The sequence below is a fragment of the Aricia agestis genome, chromosome 14 (genome assembly GCF_905147365.1).
Source record: "Aricia agestis chromosome 14, ilAriAges1.1, whole genome shotgun sequence".
Lineage (NCBI taxonomy): Eukaryota > Metazoa > Arthropoda > Insecta > Lepidoptera > Lycaenidae > Aricia > Aricia agestis.
This window is the reverse complement of record NC_056419.1, coordinates 9,985,551-10,007,500: the sequence shown is the minus strand read 5'-3', so window position 1 is coordinate 10,007,500 and position 21,950 is coordinate 9,985,551. Positions and strand designations below refer to the sequence as shown.

Below are 21,950 nucleotides of genomic sequence, written 5' to 3'. Positions count from 1 at the left end.
TTAGACCCTATGCGCTATAAAAGGAGATGACAAGAACTAAGGTACTTTCCCTTTTGCCCTACGATCTTATAGTAGGAGATCCGGTCATAGAATGACCCTCACCCATCGTATTACGGGATGAAAATGATTTTTTTATAAAATTAAATATGTTAAAAAATTTATTTACAGGAGGTTGTCTGAAAAATTTGGTGCAAAGTGTAATTAATTAATAATTAAAAAATGATTTTTTTTCAAACATTACACTCATTCCCTTACGCAAAAAACTGTATACTAATCGAAAGTATGTAGCTCATAGAATATGCAAACGCTGGGTTGACTTTTTTTTTCCGGTGCAATTATCAGGTAGGCAGGTATATACAGGTAAATCGATACTAGTAATTTGCAACGATCCAGTTACGCGATAAACCTTATATCAAAATAAAGATAATTTTATTATGAATATAATGACATAAGGTTGGCTGCAAAAAGTTGGTGCTAAATCCCGGTTGTCGATTTTTAAAAAATGTAAAATTCGTGCGGTTGAATACGTGCGAAAGAGAGGTCCGAGGAATTATTACGTGTACGTTAAGTTTGAATGCGATTTTCTAAATATCACCTTTTACGACTCTCGAGTTTTAACATTTTTTAATATTTTCCAGACTTACGCGCATGTTACTTGCATGGGTCGATAGCCTGTTAAATGTATATTATAGGGATATTAATAACTCAATACCGATAATAAGATCCCTTCACGCTGATAATGCCCGATTCGCGTTAAGAGGGCGACTAACGCAAAAAATCGTCCTTCTCTCTTCACACTCACGCCCGTCTTTCATATGCCAGGTGAAAAAGGAGGACGCGGATTCATTTAAATAAAAAGAAAATTATTTTTTTCCTAATAAATATGTAACATTTAAAAAATCCGCTAGGTCAGTTCCTCAATGATAGAATTTTATACAATGTGTTAAAATATTAACTTAGTTTAATGCACGGTTATGGCAATATATGAAAAATTCGTGAAAATTAGATGCATCTTTGTGATCGAGAAAATTTTAAGGTATCGTGTTTTTGCTAGGTCTGATTCTCGGAAATATAATGTAGTACCTATGTCTACAAAATGAAACAATTCGGGGCTTATTTTCAAGTATAAAAATGAATTATAAAATCGTCAATTTAGGGTTAGTCGCCCCCATAAGATAGTGATAGGGTATAAGAGCGAGCGAGAGAAATGCGTAGCTCGATTTTTATTCGGCGGTATCCGCTTTTCTGACATTTCACTAGATTTAGTTTAGTGAAATGACATATCACTAGATTTGTTTAGTAAGAAGACGTAAGAAACAAGAATATTCGGTATCTACCGCCTTTTCGTGATATCCCTAGGGATTTCGGGATATCCCTGATATCTTCTTTTCCCTGCGACATATATATATATATATATATATATATATATATATATATATATATATATATATATATATAGCCTTTTCGTGATATCCCTAGGGATACCGAATATTCTTGTTTCTTACGTCTTCTTACTTCTTCCTTTTTCACCTGGCATATGAAAGACGGGCGTGAGTGTGAAGAGAGAAGGACGATTTTTTGCGTTAGTCGCCCTCTTAACGCGAATCGGGCATTATCAGCGTGAAGGGATCTTATTATCGGTATTGAGTTATTAATATCCCTATAATATACATTTAACAGGCTATCGACCCATGCAAGTAACATGCGCGTAAGTCTGGAAAATATTAAAAAATGTTAAAACTCGAGAGTCGTAAAAGGTGATATTTAGAAAATCGCATTCAAACTTAACGTACACGTAATAATTCCTCGGACCTCTCTTTCGCACGTATTCAACCGCACGAATTTTACATTTTTTAAAAATCGACAACCGGGATTTAGCACCAACTTTTTGCAGCCAACCTTATGTCATTATATTCATAATAAAATTATCTTTATTTTGATATAAGGTTTATCGCGTAACTGGATCGTTGCAAATTACTAGTATCGATTTACCTGTATATACCTGCCTACCTGATAATTGCACCGGAAAAAAAAAGTCAACCCAGCGTTTGCATATTCTATGAGCTACATACTTTCGATTAGTATACAGTTTTTTGCGTAAGGGAATGAGTGTAATGTTTGAAAAAAAATCATTTTTTAATTATTAATTAATTACACTTTGCACCAAATTTTTCAGACAACCTCCTGTAAATAAATTTTTTAACATATTTAATTTTATAAAAAAATCATTTTCATCCCGTAATACGATAGGTGAGGGTCGTTCTATGGCCGGATCTTAGACTATTAGGTTCACTGTGAAAGTTTGGATTGTAAAGGTAGGAAATCGTACATAAATCGAACATCACTATGTCGGTATGTCATGCCTACTTAAAAAAAGTTAAGCCAATATTTTCTTCGTTAAATTTTAACAAACGTAACGATGCGCCCATACAAGTGTCTGTAAACTGGGCCCTTAGCCGCATTTCTTTAATTCCACTGTTCAAGTTTGATTTCATAAATGATGCCAAAAAGACCTTATTTACAACTAAGGGGACGTTAGGTAAGGTTTGACGGTAAATCAATTCAACCGAATGGCCGATTAACTCTAAAAATGTAAATGATTTTAATTTTCTATTTCACTATGTTGAGAAGTGTTCTAAATGTCCCTTTCATTAATGCACACCATTTAGGCGCAGCGCAGACGACATCCGTGACACACTTTTTAGTCCGTGGAAATAGAACGTATGCAATTATTATATTATGCACTTAACGCACACGACGCGCAGCGACAGACTAAAAAGTGCGTCACGGATAGTGTGCCGTCTGCGCTGCGCCTTATAGTCATTTACGCAGTAACGATGACCTAATGTTTACATTACGATTACTCGATCACTATTCACAGGTCGAATGGGAAATTCGTTTACGTGACGATTACGATAACTTCGTTCGCTATTCATATGTCGAATGGGAAATTCGTATACGCGGAATACCGATGCGAATGCGACGTCTCGTTCCGATTACGCCACACGACATCATTCCGTGTCCAATACACATTAAATATTCCAAGTTTCACTTTCGTTGAGCTATTATCGTGCGGGCTTTTTGTGTGATAAGTGTGTAATTGAGAAACGCCTATGGTTTGGTGGTTTAGAGTGTGGTCGTGGGTTCGATTCTCACTAAATGTTGTTTCCAAGTTTAGCAAGGACGATGCCGACTGGGCAGAAATCCAGAAAATAAATATGATGCTTAAGTCGGATGGGCTTTTTAAAAAGTTTCGACAGCATATAGGTCCTTTCGGATTATCCAAATGTCCATACGAGCGGGTCACGGAAGTAAAAGAAGAGGTGTCTTAGTCATTGTAGTCGTACTTGGGCACAATAAAATTGTTACTCCAGCGTAGCAAGCAAGCTTTATTTAATGGTAACATATTTTATTATAATCTATAATAATAAATTAATAGTAAAAAATACCGAGTTATGAGTATAGAAGTATGACTGTGTTTATATTCCCAGTTACATTAATTGTTATGAATTTAGCATGAATTAAATTTTTGTAACTGATAAACGATTGCAATACGTGACAAAACGACAAACAAAATATTGTATAACCGATACATGGTTCTGTTAGATAAACGGAAAATGGTTATGTATTAGTATCGATGTCACTCGAATTCCGAACCGGTATTGATTCTATCGAATAATCGCTTGCAACACGTTTTGGGGTCATCGTTCGAATTTTAAAGTTTTATTAATCGCACCTAATTACACAAGAATCGAGAAGATTTATGACGAGATGTGTGCAAAAAATGTTAATGTTATGCAAACATGTGCTTTACTTTTTATCAGATTCGAGATAAACTAGATAGGCGGGTATTCAAATTAATTTTCAACAGATTACCTGTCTATAATAAAATTCATTGCTAGATAAAATAGACGGTAAGTATATTAAAGTTGAAGCTACCGTCTATTCGGTCGTTTCTAAAGCTTAAAATTGAATTTGATAGTCTCGTCAGCCAACAAAGATAATAAAATGTAGAGGATAAAGGCGACTAAAATTACAGGCGATGCAGCTAAAAGTAGGTCTATAACTGTCAAAAAGCATACAGATCAAACTTAAAACCTTCTTATTTAAGTTAAAAAACCGTAACTTTCATGGTCCATCAATATTGAGACAGTGTAGTGAACATATAGGTCGGCGGTGCCAGCCTTGACCCTGTTGTATTGTTCAAATGCTACATCTCGTTGTCTACAATTTGATGCGATAATCGCACGTAAATTGCCACTAATTGTAGAGAATTATATACTTAATACTTATATTCTTTTATACCTTATTTATACTGCATACTCATATTTATTGTATACCTCAACCTAACCAACCTATATATAAAACTCAAAGGTGACTGACTAACTGACTGACATGGTGATCTATCAACGCACAGCCAAAATCACTGGACGGATCGGGCTGAAATTTGGCATGTAGATAGATGTTATGGCGTAGGCATCCGCTAAGAAAGGATTTTGATCAATTCTCAAGGGGTCAAATAGGGGATGAAAGTTTGTGATGTTATGAAAGCCGCGGGCAAAAGCTCGTACTACTAATATGTATTCTGTGCCTATATATATTATTTTATTGTATACGAACTGTTCTCCGTGACGTGACACCGTATGCGCAAAACAAAATCCCGCAAAAATCGTGTAGGTCAAGTAAAATTATACTTTGCATCTAATTTGGGATCGGAAGTCTTTAAATTAATAAATAATAATTAATATGACAATAAATAATTAGGTTTTTTATTTTTTGTAAAGGAAGGGCAGTGTCTCCAGTCTTCACGGAAAAAAACATTTAAAAGTTTAGCCAATTTTAATTTTATTGTGTTTTTTATCCAATGATTTTATCGTTGAATTAATTGGTGTTAATGACAACCGTAGGCCATAAATATTTAGTATAATTTTTATGGTTTTATTTTTATTCGAAAAACTAGCAGCTTTGATCAAATACAAGTTTGCAAAATACACAAGAAAAAACCTATTAAAAATTAAAAAAAAAACTTTTTTTTACTATATTTTACGAGTTATAAGATTTTACGAGCTATTGGGCGTCTTTCGCCTTCTTTCGACTGAAATACATAAAATACGCTTAAATTGCACTCAAGGTCTTCGTAAATACCATATTAAATTACAAAATGTTGTCGGATTACAAAAGACATGAATGAATTTGAACTTTTATTGCATTTTACAATAGCATCTATGATTGACAGTTCTATGGCGGCGCGGCGAAATGTTATCAGTCCAAGGTCGGCTATTGTATTACAATTTGCAGCTCCTAATCAGTTCATAGGAAACAATAAGAGCCCCCGCAGACTACAGACTTTGGAGTTTCAGTACATTATTATCGGCCGATACAATCGTTTAGTGTGCACACATGCATAATACATCTTATCTATATAATTTCAAGTTGGCCGGCTGTCGTACAAGTAAATTGCGTAGTATTGGATTGTATTGGACAACTTGTTAATGGTAATCGGAAAGGAATCGCGCTTCTTATACGATTGGTGTCCAATTATTTAGTTGTGCAATTTTGTTGAAAAAATGAGCGAGCTCGCATAAGTCATTATAGCTATTAGCAGGGGCGTAGCTACCGCCGTATCAGCCGTATCAATTATACGGGGCCCCGACCTACGAGGGCCCCCCAAGGTGCGTAAGCAAAAATTAATAATTACTTCCCAAATTTTTTAAATTTCAGAAAAGAGAAAAGTAAAAAAAAACGATTTCTTTTTTCCCGAGTAAAGCATGCGTTCAAATTTTAAGAACTTCGGTCAGACCTGTCACTATTGTCCATAGAGGCAGAAACTTTAGAAAAACTAAAGTTATCATCAGCTATGAATGATTTAATTACTTAATCAGTTTGCCGAAAAAGGGCAAGGAGAGTTAATATTTAATTTGAATTGTTTTTAAATAATGTGACAGATAGATAAGTAATTATTATGATGAATAAATATTTCTTTTAATTTTATGCAAAATATGTTTTTTTCTTTTTTGAGAAATCTTTACCCTTCCTATGGGCCCCCAAACAAATTTTTATACGGGGCCCCGCCAAGGTACGCTACGCCCCTGGCTATTAGTATACTTATGTGATTTAGTTGGCCAACTTGAAAATTTTGTTAGTCTGCGGTCGCTCTAAGCTTTCCATCAAACTATCGGCCGACTAAAAGTCTGCAGTCTGCTGGGGCTCTAAGTGTAGAGTGGCTTTGAAACGTAAAATCCGCGATGTAAAGTATTCGGTAACGTTTTCTCATCAAAAATCAAATCCATACTAATATTGTAATGGGAAAGTGTGTCTGTCTGTCTATCTATCTGTTTCCTCTCCAAACCTCTGTATCGATTGTGCTGTTTGTTATGGAGATACTTTGATTCCTGGTAAAGGACACAGGAAACTTTTTATCCCGGAAAAATGTGTGGTTCTCGCGCGATAAACGAATTCTGGCGCAACGGAGTTGCGGGCGACATCTAGTCAACCTATTTTTTTGGGTGACATTGTCATGAGGGCGTGAGTGCTGCAGCTTTATATAAACCTATCAAGAGGTATAACCGACACTCTGCAATGGAGCATGAATAATTCCAATAAGCAGGAATAGAGGCGCCAATTGAGGTACAGTCCCTAGTGAAGGACTCCCATGCCAGTGTTATTTATATGGGTAGTCGACTAGCAATGTTGAATATACCGCATGGTACTACAGACAGTACAAAATTAATAAATGTCTGATATTATCCCAAAAGTATAGTTTTACAAGGACACAATACTAACGCATGTATAGGGATACATTTTCCGAGAAGCTTACTGACGATTCCACCCTATAATACCTTTATATTATAGTTGATCAGGGTAAGTTCGGATACAGGGTAAGTCCGGATAATTGAAGTTAACGCTAAATTAAACTACAGTTACGGTACAATACTACAGTTTGCGGTTGCATTGCAGTATGGCGTATATGCCCGTAGCGCCAAGCAAAAAAAGCAGTGACTAATTTAGTGATAAGTTGAATTATCCGGACTTACCCTGGCATCCGAATTTACCCTGAATAACCTTTATATATTATACTAGACGTCCCGCGCGGCTTCGCCCGCGTCAATTAGGAATTCTACGGAAACCGCACATTTTCCCATAAAAATAGCTTATGTCCCTACTCCCTTCACTTGGTCTACTTTATATCTGTGCTTAATATTGCTATAAAAATTGCTCCAGTAGTTCGTAATTTCCCCCGTTTTTCCCACATTTTCCTGAGATTCTTCGGTCGTATTAGTCTTAGCGTGATAATATATAGGGTGTAACAAAAATAAGTGGTAATACTTTAGGGTGTGAACGTGTTCCTTGTAGAGAGTTCACTGTGAAAGTAGCAGAGCTGAAAGACCAAAATTTTTTTTACTTTTGTATGGGGAAACTCGTGACGCTCGGGCCCTTGCCCATACAAAAGTGAAAAAAAAATTCGGTCTTTCAGAGCTGCTACTTTCACAGTGAACTCTCTATAAGGAACACGTACACACCGTAAAGTATTATCACTTATTTTTGTTACACACTGTATAGCCAGTCTTACTCGATAAATGAGCTATCTAACACTGAAATAAGTTTTTAAATCGGACCTGTAGTTCCTGAGATTAACGCGTTCAAGCAAACATACTCTTCAGGTTTATAATATTAGGTAGGTATAGATTTTTTTAAATTATCGCTTGACAAACTCGAGTCTCGATCTAAAAGACTATGAAAAGTACTAATAACGGAGTCATTATAGTCTCATAAATCATAACCATGGGACGATGCATGGTAACGCCTAAACTCCCAAACTTGTATCTATAGAGAATCAGGAGTTCTCTCAGCACCTTCCGAACCACGGTATACCAGGTATACCCCGGTGCTAAATCTTACTTTTTGGTAGCATATGCTTAGAATACTCACGAAACCGAAGTCACCACATGTTTCCCTATAAATTTTGAGGAGTTCCCTCGATTACTTATGGATGCTTCATCAGATCACCACTTTTGTGAATATAATTACCAAATTGGGATGATACCCTATATAGCAAAAGAAAAATTTTGAAAATCGGTTAACAAACGGCGGAGTAATCGTTGAACATAAGAAAACGATCATAACACCTTCGCCATTTTGAAAGTCAGTTAAAATTGTAGCCTATGTGTTATTCTGATGTATTTTAATGAAACTTTACAATAATATAGCTTATATTATTGTAAAGTTTCATTAAAATCCGTTCTGTAGTTTTTGCGTGAAAGAGTAACAAACATCCATACATCCATACATCCAAACAAACTTTCGCCTTTATCATATTAGTAGGATCCAATAGTTTAGTGCTCATGTGTATAATATGCATAATATTCAGTTTAGTGCTCATATGTATAATAAGCATAATATTAAGTTTAGTGCTCATGTGTAATTAATAAGCATATTAAGCTTGTTGGTATTATAATTCGTCAGTAACGGTCTGTATACCTTGTCAGACTGATGATGATAATTTACAAGCTTATTGACAGTTTTTATACGTTTTACCGACAAGCTCGTATCTAGTTACATAATCTGTTGCGGTGTGATTCAGGTTTATTGGCGGAGTCATTTCAATGTTGTTCACAAGTTGTCCGTGGAGGTTTTATTAATATAAAAGACATTACTGGTTGAGGCTGGTAACTAATAATTTAAAAACTGTAGCATAAATAGAGGCTTTAGAACCGGGAACAATGTGGATTTGAATTGAAAAAAAAAACCGGCCAAGTGCTTGTCGGGCCACGCGCAATATTGGGTTCCGTAGTACCGCTAGTTTTCGATAATTTTTGTATAGTCAATGAATATACATTTATAACGTGTTTTACACTACCAATTAACAACATCATCTCAGTTATGTTCAAAGGAATTTGAACGACAAGTTCCTTTGTACTTCGCCGAATACATTTTTTCAGTTGATCGACTATTATATTCAATAATATTTTATGAATTCATGAAAATTTTCCTTTTAAATTCAGCATATTTCCTACTCCCGTGAATCTTTTCACATTTCTAGAAGCACCCGTTTAGTTGGTAGAAGGACCCTGGACCCTAACGATTTTTTCCCACTTTAAAACTTCATATTTCACAAATGGATCCCTAAATCGGAAAATAATCTAAGAATACTCGTAATATTATTTAAAAACCTTTCTAATTATACCCCACACGATGGGGTGGACGCGACAAAAAATCCCCGATTCATGTGTAGGGGGTAGTAGTAGGTACATAAAAAATATTTTTTAAAGATTTTATGTACCATTTTGTTGCCATCATTAATATGTACATTCATGCCGATTTACAGCTTTGTAGGTTCTATAGTCGCTGAGCAAAACCGCGGACAGACAGAAGGGCAGACAGACGACCAGACAGACAGACAGACAGACAGACAAACGGACGGATATAAGGGTTCCTTGTGTTGAACCCTAAAATGTGGATTCTATTTATACCTAGACTAGACATATTATTAGCCAGATGTTGATGTAGGTAAGTTACAAAGTATTCAAATTATAAGGGAAAAAATGAGTTATTGCTCTTATGTTGTAAAATGTTAGTTACCCACCTCGTCCATTCATGTCTTTCTTTCGTGGGTGTATACTGTATACACAGGTGCAAGTTAAATCGTATATTATGATAAACATTTTGGGGTCCGTGTCAGATACGGATTTTTAAGAAAACTCTTACAAGCTCTATTTTTAATAAAACGGCTCAAACTTAGGAGTAGCTGGTTAATCTGTAAAGTCTCAGTACGATTTGCTATGTCTATAGAATATTGAGTTTTTTATAGTATAGCAATAATAAAAACAACTATGATCTGATATATAATGTGGATAAAGTCACGTAAGTAGATATTATTCATGCTTTTGGTTCTTACCAATTTGAAAACGATTCATAAATATTACGTTCGAAGCGGGCTTCACACTCGCGGCGCGAAAGCCCGCGAAGGCCGCGAACCGCGAGTGTGGAAGGTTTTACGGCTTCGCGTTCGCGTTTCGCAGCTTTCCCCGTCCGGTGTCGGTTTTTTGGCCCGCGACAAAGGGCTCGCGAAGCGCGAACGCGAACATCATCCACACTCGCTTTTATTCGCTATTGCACCCGATGTCAGAGCAGCAGCAACAGTGACTTCAACGTCCATTTTACTCAAATGCGCGAACGTAAATGCGAAGATTGCGAGTGTAGAGGGCCGTATATTTTGTTCGCGTCGTGTTCACGGCGCGTAACATCCGTGAATCGCGGCCGCAATTCACGCCGCGAGTGTGGAGCCCGCAGAAGAAAGATCGATAATATATTATAACATCTCAGTCTTAGGTACTTTATATTTGTCATGATTCATTTGTTATTGTATTTATAAAAGGCATGCAGTACTTGCCGTTTAAAATATTTGTGGTTTTCGCTCATTGCAAATGCAATCGAAAAAATATCAAGTATGTAATGCCTTTTGGAGTTTCCAAATCGAATTTTATGTGAGTTACTAATGCTCAGTGCTTTACAAATTACAAGTGATTCATACATAATAAATCCATATACTAATATTATTAAAGCAAAACAGGAACAGTCTGAAATTTGGTAGGAAGATACTAATATTATAATTTGTCTCGGTCTTCGGGAAAGGACATAAGTAATATACTTTTCATCCGAGAAAAATGTACAGTTTGCGCTCGAGAAATGAATTTTAGCGCAACGGGGTTGTGGACAACATCTAGTTATTTATAGTTCAATAAAAAGACTGCGTACAAGTATCATAATTGTTATCAAATCAAATAATTTTTATTCAGAGTAAATTTTTAACAAAATATTTTCTGAACGTTGGAACTATGGTGCCTACCACCAGTTTGGGAACTAACCCAGCGAGAAGAACGGGCGTAAGAAAATCGCACGGGGCCATCTTAACATTCTTATCTAAAGTTCACAGTCCCTGGTTCTCTGATTAGCACATAACATTATAATAACAGAGTGAATTTTCCGTAATATTAACTAATATGAACTGTAGCAACATTAATATAATAATTGTTCAGAATTCTCAACTTCGTGATGACATTACTCTGTGAACTTCATTTCACAAGCGTTTTGATGAATAGATGCAGAAGTATCAGCATTACAATATACCAGACGAGACCCACAGGCCGCAATTACTCCGTTGCGCAAAAATTCATTTACCACGTGGGAACTGTACATTTTTTCAGAATAAAGAGTATCCTATGTCATTTTCCAGGACTCAAAGTATCTCTGATAACGCCTATGACGAATGAGTGACTTTTGTAGAGTTAAAAAAACTAAAAGTTTTGCCTCTTATAAGCCTCAGAGGAATTCTTCAATTTCACAAAGCACAGAGCTCTGACCTAATTTTGAAGCTCGTAATTCTTAAAAGCTTAAGAATGCATTGAATTATGGTGTTACGCGCGACACAATATAATTTTAAACATTCATTCAGATTTATATTGCCCCTCCCAGGACCTTATACTGACGACATAAGGATTACTATTCAGACTTCGTACTTGAGGTGAAAGTTTCGTTACAAAAACACATTATAGGACATGATGAATAACCGAAGCTCGATTATGTAACATTTATCTCGTTAAAACGTTAAAAGCCTTTTTCTTATCCTGTTCTGCTATTAAATGCTATCGGTGATTAATAAAATAAGTAATTACTTTTTAAACGAATGTAAGTAATATGAAATTTTGTGTAATTTTAGCCTTTTCTACGAATTTAGTAGAAATACCCCACAGTGATTGCGTATTTCGGTACCCTAACGTTAAAATTTTTAAACTTAGTTAATATGGCGTCCAAATGTTTGCGCCACATACAAGAGAAGTTTCTCATCAATGACACTCGTAGAATCAGAAGAATTTGTTGCCGACACGACTGGCAAAAGATTTGGGCGATAAAAACATCTGGTAAATTCTATTGAGGCTTCAACGAATAATCGAACCCACGAACCTCGAAGTGAGATCAAAAGCGTTAGGTTATCGAGACACGAACGCTTTCTACAAATTAAACAATTAATAAATGTACCACTTTTTACATACCTAGTGTAAATTAGCTTAAGCTATTATTATTATTTTCCACTTTTTTGGTAAAAGGTTTTTTTTTAATGAAATAAGGGAGCAAACGAGCAAACGGTTCACGGGTGATGGAAAGCAACTTCCGTCGCCCATGGACACTCGCAGCATCAGAAAAGCTGCAGGTGCATTGCCGGCCTTTTAAGAGGGAATAGGAGGAGGGTAGGGTAGTGATCGGAAAGCGCTGTTTCACGCCGGTTTTCTGCGAGAACGTGGTATTTCTCCGGTCGAGCCGGCCCATTCGTGCCAAAGCATGGCTCTCCCACGTAAAGGTGGCCCCGTGCGAGTTTCTTACGCCAGTGCTTCTCGCCGGGTTAGTTCCCGAACCGGTGGTAGACATCATATAGACTTTCTAAGAACATTTGTTTCAAATTTATTCAGAAACAAAACAATTTTTATTTTATTAATACGGACATAATATAAAGTGATACATTCTTGTATATTTGGTGAAAGTTAACACTACTCATTCCGTTGTTAGATTATAAATATTGATAACCTACTGTATTATATGACGATAAATCATAAGGCTTTAGATATTATCACATTGCGAGTGAATAACAAAGGAATCATATAATACAATATACAGTTAATATTTATAACTAACAGTATTTATCTAGCATTAATTTATTCGTGTCTACTATGAACTGTCCTATTCATTTGATCTAAGTAAAAAAGCTCTGTATCGCACCTATAGTACTACCAATTTAAATGTTGCGCGTTAAAAGCTAAAATATATAAAAAATAATTAAGATTTTTGACTAGTTTTAATTTCTTTATATTTATATAATGTCTTTTTATAATCCTTGTATAACAGTAAAACAACAACTAGAACTGAGTTGCTCTGAAAAGAGATTTTTTTATTAAGTTAATACAGGTTTACACTTTACAAAACTTAGATTAATCAATTACAACTGAATACAAAGAAAATTTACCTGAAAAGAGAAAACAACATTTAAAGCTATTGCTTTACCCGTTTGTATTAATTTCTAAGTATTAAAATATAATTCTCACTAAATTAGATCCTAACCTTTCTTTCTATTTTACATGTGCCAAAGAGAATACATGTGCTGTAGTCCTGTCAAATGTCAATGTCACTTAACTCCATAGATTCACAGATAATATTACACAAAATTTATTATGCGGTAAATTCAAACGAAATGAAGTAACAGGCACTTCATTTACATCTCCCCCTCACCCCCACTTGAAATGATAAAGTTCTACTGCGTTATTATTACTGGAATAAGTTTTGTGATATGGAAAAAATTTGACTGTAACTTTTTATGACCCGTGTTAACTTTGTAAATTGAGTTGGATATTTTTTCTACAATTTGATATGGTCCTATCTTTAATTCATCCAATTTTTTTCGGTTTAGCCGATTTCCATTTTCAACATATACTGAATCTCCAACTTCAAATTCATAATGTTTTCTGTTTTTGTCAAATCTTTGTTTATTATAATTGTGTGATTTTATACTATTTTCTAAGGCAATTTTTCGGTCTTGTTCTAGATGACTCTGTAATTTATTTTGATTCAATTCATGTGGTAGAATCTACATTTTTCCCTTCCAGTAAATATTTTGGGGAGAAGCCTGTTACACTATGTTCAGTTTCGTTATACTTTTCCGTGCATTCGTGCGCAATAGTAGTCCAAGCGATTTTATCCTTTCTTTCATTAATCTTACAACGGATTTTATTAACCAATGTCTGGTTTAATCTCTCGTTCAATCCGTTAGAAAATGGTGCATTTACTGCAGTGAACACTATAGGTATACCTTCCTTTTCTAAAAAATATTTAAATTCCCTTGAATTGATGCCTGGATATTGGTCAGATAAAATTAAATCAATTTTATAATCTTGTGTTACTTTTTGGACTAGTTTTATAAAGTCATTTGCATACTGTGTTTTGGAAGTTAAAATATAGGCGTAACGAGTGAAGTGATCTACTAGGAGGTGTAAATATGTCTTGGTTGAGCGCACTCCACCAAATCCACCTATGGTATCTATAGATACTATTTGGAACGGATAGGTGGCAGGTCCTAAGTGAGACATTAGCCCAAACCTGTATGCTGTTCTAGACTTATTCTTTATACAAACATCACAATTTTCGCATATTTTTTTTTATATTATCTAATAAATTTTTAGCTTTAAAAAATGGTTTTATTTTGTTTTCAACTTGTTTTCTTCCTATGTGACAGTAGTAATAATGTACTTGTTTTATAATATCTTTACTGAACTCTTCAGTTAGTACAATCTTTTCATGTTTGCCTACCTTTTTATAGTATACATTATGTTTATAAATAAATTTATTTGTATTCTGTTTTAAATCTTCATTATTTTTTTGATCTTTTAGTATGTCTTCAATTTTAACAAAATTAACTACTTTTAAACTACTTTCTTCATTTTCACATGGTTCCAACACTGGGTTTCTACTTAAAGTATCTGCCTCTGTATTATATTTTCCTGGAGAATATATTATTTTAAAATTGAATTGCGACAAATAAAACGTTAAATCTCCCAGTTCTTCATCGGTTCTGGCCTTAATGTTTAATTTTTCTAAAGGTTTGTGATCTGAGAAAACCGTGAATGTTTTTCCTATAAGCCAGTGTTGCCAATACTTAATCGCCTCTTTTATAGCCAGACACTCAAGATATATAGCTTTTCTCCTTTTTTGAGAATCGTTTAATTTTTTTGAAAAATATGCGCAAGGTTTTTCATCACCGTTAGGTTGAATTTGTTTTAATATAGCGGCTATACCTTGTATGCTAGCATCTGTATAAATGTGTGTTGGTAAGTCTGGATCAAAAATGGCTAGAATGGGTTTTGAACAAAGCAGTTTTTTTATAGTATTGAAAGATTCTTCACATTTATCTGATCAAACAAATTTTTCTCCTTTTCTTAATAAATTATGCAATGGATCTAGAATAATTGAAATATTTGGTATATATTTTCCATAGAAATTTATTTTTCCTAGAAATTGCCGGACGTTTTTTTGTGTTTTTGGAATCGGAAATTCTTTTATCGCAATTAAGTTATCTTTAAGAGGCGTGACAGTGTTGTTGCTTATTATGTGTCCTAGATATTTCACAGAGTCTTGTGCAAAGTTACATTTTGTGAATTTTAATTTAAAACCTTCTTTTAAGATTGCCTTCATTAATAAAGATAAGTGCTCTATGTGTTTCTCAAACGTTTCTGAAAATACTAAAATATCGTCCACATAATTTACAGTAAAATCTGAGAGTTTGTGCTTTCTTATTATACTACTAAGAATTCTTTGAAAAATGGCGGGCGAAGTTTTTAGGCCAAAGGGTAAACAAGTCCATTGATAATGTGCATTCTGGGTAACAAATGCAGTTTTTTGTCTATCTTCAATCTTAAGTGGTATTGACCAGAACGCTGAATTTACATCAAATGTTGAAAAAAATTTACATTTCCTTGTTTTGACCATTAAATCCTCGATTAGAGGGAAAGGTTGTGACTGGGGAACTACTATTTTATTTAATTCTCTAAAATCTATACAAAGCCTTGATTTCCTTCCTTCCTCTTTTTTAAATGCTAGTGTTACCGGAGCAGCAAAAGGGCTATATGACTCCTCAATTAAATTATGTTCTAATAATTTTGATACCTGATGTTCAATTTCTTTCATATCCTCCATAGAGCACCTGTATGGCCTCTTGCTACAGTACTTATCTATCAACAAATCGATATGTGCCTCATAACCTTTTACCGTGCCTATATCGAATTTGTCTTTAGCGAAAATAGAATTATATTTGCATATCAATTGATCAATAACAGATCTTTTATTATGATCTAAATGGTTTATCGAAATATCAAAATTATCGACCATTATATTTTCATTAAAGTTTATTTCATATCCTTGACTAATAACTTGTTTTTCATTTTTATTTATCCTTATGTCATCACCTGAACTGCCAGGAATTTGTTTTGTAATTTTAAGTTGTTTTACTTTTTTATTATTGATATTTTGCATGATCTCTAAGTTTTCATTTTGAGTTAACTTAAATTTTTGTATACAATCTAATCCAACTAGAAAATTATAGTCGAAATTTTCTTCATCTATAACAAAAACATCGACATGTTTCTCAATTTCAAAATTTTTTATTTTTAATGTTACCATTCCTATTGATTTTTTTACGCCATTAATTGTTTTTAAACCTGCTCTTTTATTATAAGTTGGTATATTTTTTAAAGATAATAGCCTTGAATTTATTAAAGACACGTTAGATCCTGAATCATAGATTCCTGATATTTCCAAAATGTCATTTATTAGTAATTTAATTTGTATTAATGGCGGCACTACTAGTTTTTTGGGTTAATTTCATTTAGTTCAGTCTCTAATTCTGAATTGTTTACACTCCTTATCTGATCTTTTCTTAGCCTATCATTATTTTTAATTTTAAACCAACATTGGGATTCAGGGTGGTACCGTGTAGCTTTATTTTCTTTTTCACAAATCTTACATGGAGTAACTATGGGCCTTACACCTTTCTCTTTAATTTTACTTTCGGAAGCTGCTATTTGTTTATCAAATGTTTTTTTATTTACCATGTGCTCTAAACTTCTTATACTATTGAATAAATCTTGAGATTCCTTTAAGCTATTCCTATCAATTCTATCTGCAATGAAATTTGGCAATCCGGTGGCAATCAGATCAATCAGAGTTTGTTTATCTATGGATTTATTTATTTCTAACAGTAGTTTCTCTTTTTTTAATGCGTAATCCAGTAATGAGCCCTGTCTGTACTTAAATAACATTGCATACCTGATTGGAGACCAACCCTTATCTGCATATGTCTCACAAAAATCTTGTTTCCAAATATCCCATTCTGAATTTATTGTATGTTTAATAAGCATTGAACTATACCAGTCTTTAGAGGAATCTTCTAAAAATAACCTAAAAATTTCAATTTTCTTGACGTCTTCTTCTATGCCTACACGTGCATATTCCGTTTCAAAAATAGTCATCCACTGGGACACATTAGTAATCTTGCTGTTGAATTTTTCTATAACAAAATTTTCGGCCATTTTCCCTACATTGAAAGATCTTGACTTTTTTTTATCCGCGAAGCTTTCTATTATTTTCGTTAATGATTCCTCCGAGATTCCTGTTGTAGAGGTGTGTGGTGTTTCTTTTTCTTCCAAAAGGTAGTCCATAAATTGTCTATTTCCATCTTCATCACAATAAATCGCCTTCATCTCTGAATTCATAGAGATCCATACCTGCCGTTTGTCATGTCGTTTTTGTAAGGTAGTCTTTACTTTTTGAAAGATTTTGGTCTGTTTTATTACATCATGTAATTTTATAGGTTGTAATTTATCTGGGAACACAAAGGTACGACCATCCAAATCGGTAATTGACGTTACACAAATAATATTTGTCTTCGCATCTTCACCAGCCCTGACCATGAATTCGAATTTCAATTTGTCCATTATTATTGGGAATCAGCTGTAGAAATGTTGTTTTATAATGTCTTTTTATAATCCTTGTATAACAGTAAAACAACAACTAGAACTGAGTTGCTCTGAAAAGAGATTTTTTTATTAAGTTAATACAGGTTTACACTTTACAAAACTTAGATTAATCAATTACAACTGAATACAAAGAAAATTTACCTGAAAAGAGAAAACAACATTTAAAGCTATTGCTTTACCCGTTTGTATTAATTTCTAAGTATTAAAATATAATTCTCACTAAATTAGATCCTAACCTTTCTTTCTATTTTACATGTGCCAAAGAGAATACATGTGCTGTAGTCCTGTCAAATGTCAATGTCACTTAACTCCATAGATTCACAGATAATATTACACAAAATTTATTATGCGGTAAATTCAAACGAAATGAAGTAACAGGCACTTCATTTACATTTATATCAAAACTAGCTGTCCCGGTAAACAATGTTTTGCCATAAAATGATTTCCCATGTTTTCCTACTTTTCTCTTGAAGTTTTTTCTAATTTTTTTTTCTACAGACCTCACGGAGCCCGAGACCTTTCAAACGAATGCAAAACCGTGGAAATTGGTTCGTGCGTTCTTGAGTTATAGCGTCAAGAAGGAAAACCCGACTTATTTTTATTATTATGTATTAGATATTGAAGTCAAAAGCTGACACGATCAAAAGTGTTCCAATTTTAAGCACAGCTCATCCTCACCAGCCAGTTACATACTTGTCGATTTGGGTACTTGCCAAAAATTTTGTTTAAATAAATCATTTAAAAATTTCATAACGTTATATTAAATGAAGTTATTTCTTATCCTAAGTACAAGTATTGTGATAAAATAATCTTTACTCAGCAGTTATCACGATAAACTGTTGTTGCAACAATAATTGAAGACAATTGAATGTTCAAATTGCTTTATAGGGTATCGCAATGAAATGGGTAATAACTAATAGTACTTTTATATAATTTACTATTTATTTTTTATCCGTTTCTCACTATTTAAACGTTTTTCAGTCATGATTTATGAGACCCGATGACTTGATTGTCGTTTATTTATTTGAAAATGCTGGAAAATAAAGTTTATGATGTTTGTTACTTTTTCATGTAAAACCTGCGGAAAAATGTCATACAATTTATAAAAAAATATACTTATATCTTGAAAAAGTACACAGTTCCGTGGCATACTTGATAAAAAAAACTAATATTAACGTCAAAAACTTACTTACAAATTCTACACGATGGTACAGAACCGCTCGTGCGCGCCCTGCTCGCACTTGGCCAGTTTTATTCGATTGCACTCAGCCATAATAAGGATTTACAAAACATAATCGTTGTAAATGAACCCTACGATCACGACATCAAGTGTTAAGCTTTACGACATTGATTTAGTAATATTATAGTAACCCTAACCCCGTTATTTGAACGTAATGACCCGGTACGTTGCCAATGATTTTTACAACACTTTTTTATTGACCTCTCAATGAAGTAATTTTTTGGGAAAATTATTATGGTTAATAAAAGCCGGCAACGCCGTGGGCACTCGTTTATCCTCTTATTAAAAAAAAAAAAACTCTACTTAGTACAATGATACTCTACGTGCATAAGGTAAGCATCACTTTAACAACATTAAGTATTATAAATACGCCTCTATGTTCAGTTAGAGCGTGAATCTTGACTTACAAGTCACAGGTCGTGAGTTCAATTTTTGCGTTGGAAAAAAATTACTTCCGAGTTTTATTGGAGTAATGCAGGCTGTTTACTTAATTGTCTAACAAGAAAGATGATGCTTATGATGCGTTTTTAAAAAGTAGGTCCTGCATCCGAACTTAGATGATGATTTACATTTTACATTATCTGTCTCATATGCGTGATTTTATCTTGACATATTCATTAGAATCTTTGAGTTATAAAAGCGCCAAAAGTACCTAGTTCGAAATGGTTACTGTATAAGTAGTAGGTGTGTTATTTGATTAATGAATGCTAAAAACAAAAAAAAAGGTATGCGGTAGGTAAGAATGAGTAATACACTTACTTAATATTCGTAAAACTAAAAAAATAAACGCGAAAGATACACCCATTTATAATATCAAAAGACCACCAATTTACAAAGAATACAAAAGCGACATCCTCTTGACGAATTATGTAGTATAATGTATTACGACAGTCAATATTTATTGCATCAAATGGCCAATTTCATCTTCCCCTTATTGTCTTACATAAGAAACTTCTTCAGTTACTTAACACATAATGGGAACATACTTTATGAGCTGAGCCACGCTTTCCGTTGCGCTGCGACTTGCGGTATAAGGGTTGATTCAGACCGCAACGCGACGCGTAGATGAATTTCTAAATTAGTATGGATTTGACAGATTCGCAAGACGTCTGACGCAATTGAAATCTGTCAAATCCATACAAATTTAGAAATGCATCTACGCGTCGTGTTGCGGTCTGAATCAACCCTAACACATTTGCGTTGCGGCAACGCACGACAACACAATACAACGACGATGTAGAGCGCGTCGTGACCCCCGACCGAAAAATATGATTGTTATAAGTTGGACAATGGACATGTCTGTCTGTTTGTGTGTGTGTCTGTCCGTAGCATCGTAGCATCTAATCTGGTGGACCTATTTTCAACTAGTTTTTTTTAAAGCTGACATGATCGAGAGTGTTCTTAGCAATAGTTCATCAGTCCGCTAAGTGCTGGAAAAGGGTTTAACTACTTCCTAAAAAACTTTAATCAATTTCTAGTTATTTAAAAAGTTCAATGCTCAAAGCATCGTATCCTACAACACAGTGCATCTTGAAACGTGACACGTCACAGGTCACATGTCATGAAACGCAAAACGCAGCGGCGACTGGCGACGCACCGCAAAACAACTAGGCAACGTGGCCTCGCTAAAATAGGAAGTGCTATAAATGTTGCGTCGCTTATATATTAATATATGTAATATATATTAATATATTAATTTATAATATATATTACATATATTAATATATAAGCGATTATATATTAATATATGTAATAGAAATTGTCTTATCTTTTACATAAGCATATTTGGCACATTTTAATGATCCCCAGGTCATAGTGATGCAAAACAATATTGATCGCATTATAATATGATTAGAATAAACTAGAGTGACGATAAAAACTTAAGTGTTATTGGAGATTTGATAGTCTTGGTTGCTTTATTTATGGCTTATACTCTTTTAAAATTTAAAAAGAATGAAACAAGTCCAGCTAAGGAACTTTTCTAATTAAGTAGAAAATGTGTGCCTTGATAATAATTCACATTATTTTAGATTTTTTAAATTTTCAACTTTAATCTAATTTATCATTACAACCCTATGATCAAGTATCATTAACATAAGTGGGAACAGGAAGTTCTGCCGTTGACAGGTCTGACTTTCCTTACATAATGAACCTAGGGCTTGGAATCCTGATATACACGTAATTTCCCGCCTTTCAATCACTGTTTTCAAGAAATGCTTTCCACATAATATAACTTATAACCTGCATTATATTAATGTTGAGGCAAGGAAGATTGATGTCTCCATTATTGAATTGTTTGGGACTATCGTGACAATCAATTTTCAAGATGGTCAAAAAGTTCGAATTTAACGTTTCAAACCTTTTTCTTAAGATTTGTTTTATCACATATATTTTTTCATCATTTACTCACCCAGGTATATAGAAGGAGTGCTCTCGTGTATTGCACACACGTAACTCTACAATACTTTTACCGAGTATCTAAAACGGTCTTCGATTGTAGTAGAAGCTGTTATAAAACTCACGTTCGTAGTCAAACTCAGAGACGTTAAATGATTACTTAAATTTTATTTAATAAAGATGTATATGTTTTCTGTCAAACTCTGTTTCAATTAAAGTCAAGTAACATTATTTAGGCCAGTATAAATAGTCAGTACTCAAGATGCGACCCGGTCTCAAGACGCGGTTTTGAGACCGGGTCGCATCTTGACAGCCAACCAATCACAGAGCCTGAACCGTGTCTTGAGACCGAGATGCATCTTGAGTACTGACTATTTATACCGGCCTTAATGTCACTGAGTGCGGACGTAATATCATATTTCCTTAGATCCTATTGTGTTAATTGTAGGTCACAATATAATCATTTATCAACGTTTCTGGAAGCATTATCAACAGCTACCACCTATCATAATCATAATCTAACTATCTGATCGTATTATGATTGATGACAACTAGAAGTGAATTTGATCTTGCAGCACCAACAATCTGATCAAATCGATATAATGATTAATTTATTGATACAGATTGACAGATAAGTTTCATTGATTCAGTACTTATTGTATTTGACGGCTCACTTCCTCAGTGGTAAGACTGGTAAGTGGTCTCATTTAAAACGGTGGCTTTAGGTCTGGTTTTGGTAA

General features: G+C 34.1%; 1 protein-coding gene across 2 annotated transcripts in view; it reads right to left on the bottom strand.

The window, feature by feature from the left end:
* Positions 1-21,950, bottom strand: part of LOC121733888 — an 80,727-nt gene that overhangs the window by 45,786 nt on the left and 12,991 nt on the right. The window contains exon 2 of one of the 2 annotated variants that reach the window (XM_042124290.1): positions 16,227-17,297. The exons of the other annotated variant lie outside the window; for it this stretch is intronic. Coding sequence (XP_041980224.1) covers positions 16,401-17,297 — 897 coding nt within the window. The 3' untranslated portion in view covers positions 16,227-16,400. Of the gene's footprint in view, positions 1-16,226; positions 17,298-21,950 lie in introns of those variants that run through there. 2 annotated transcript variants of the gene reach the window in all.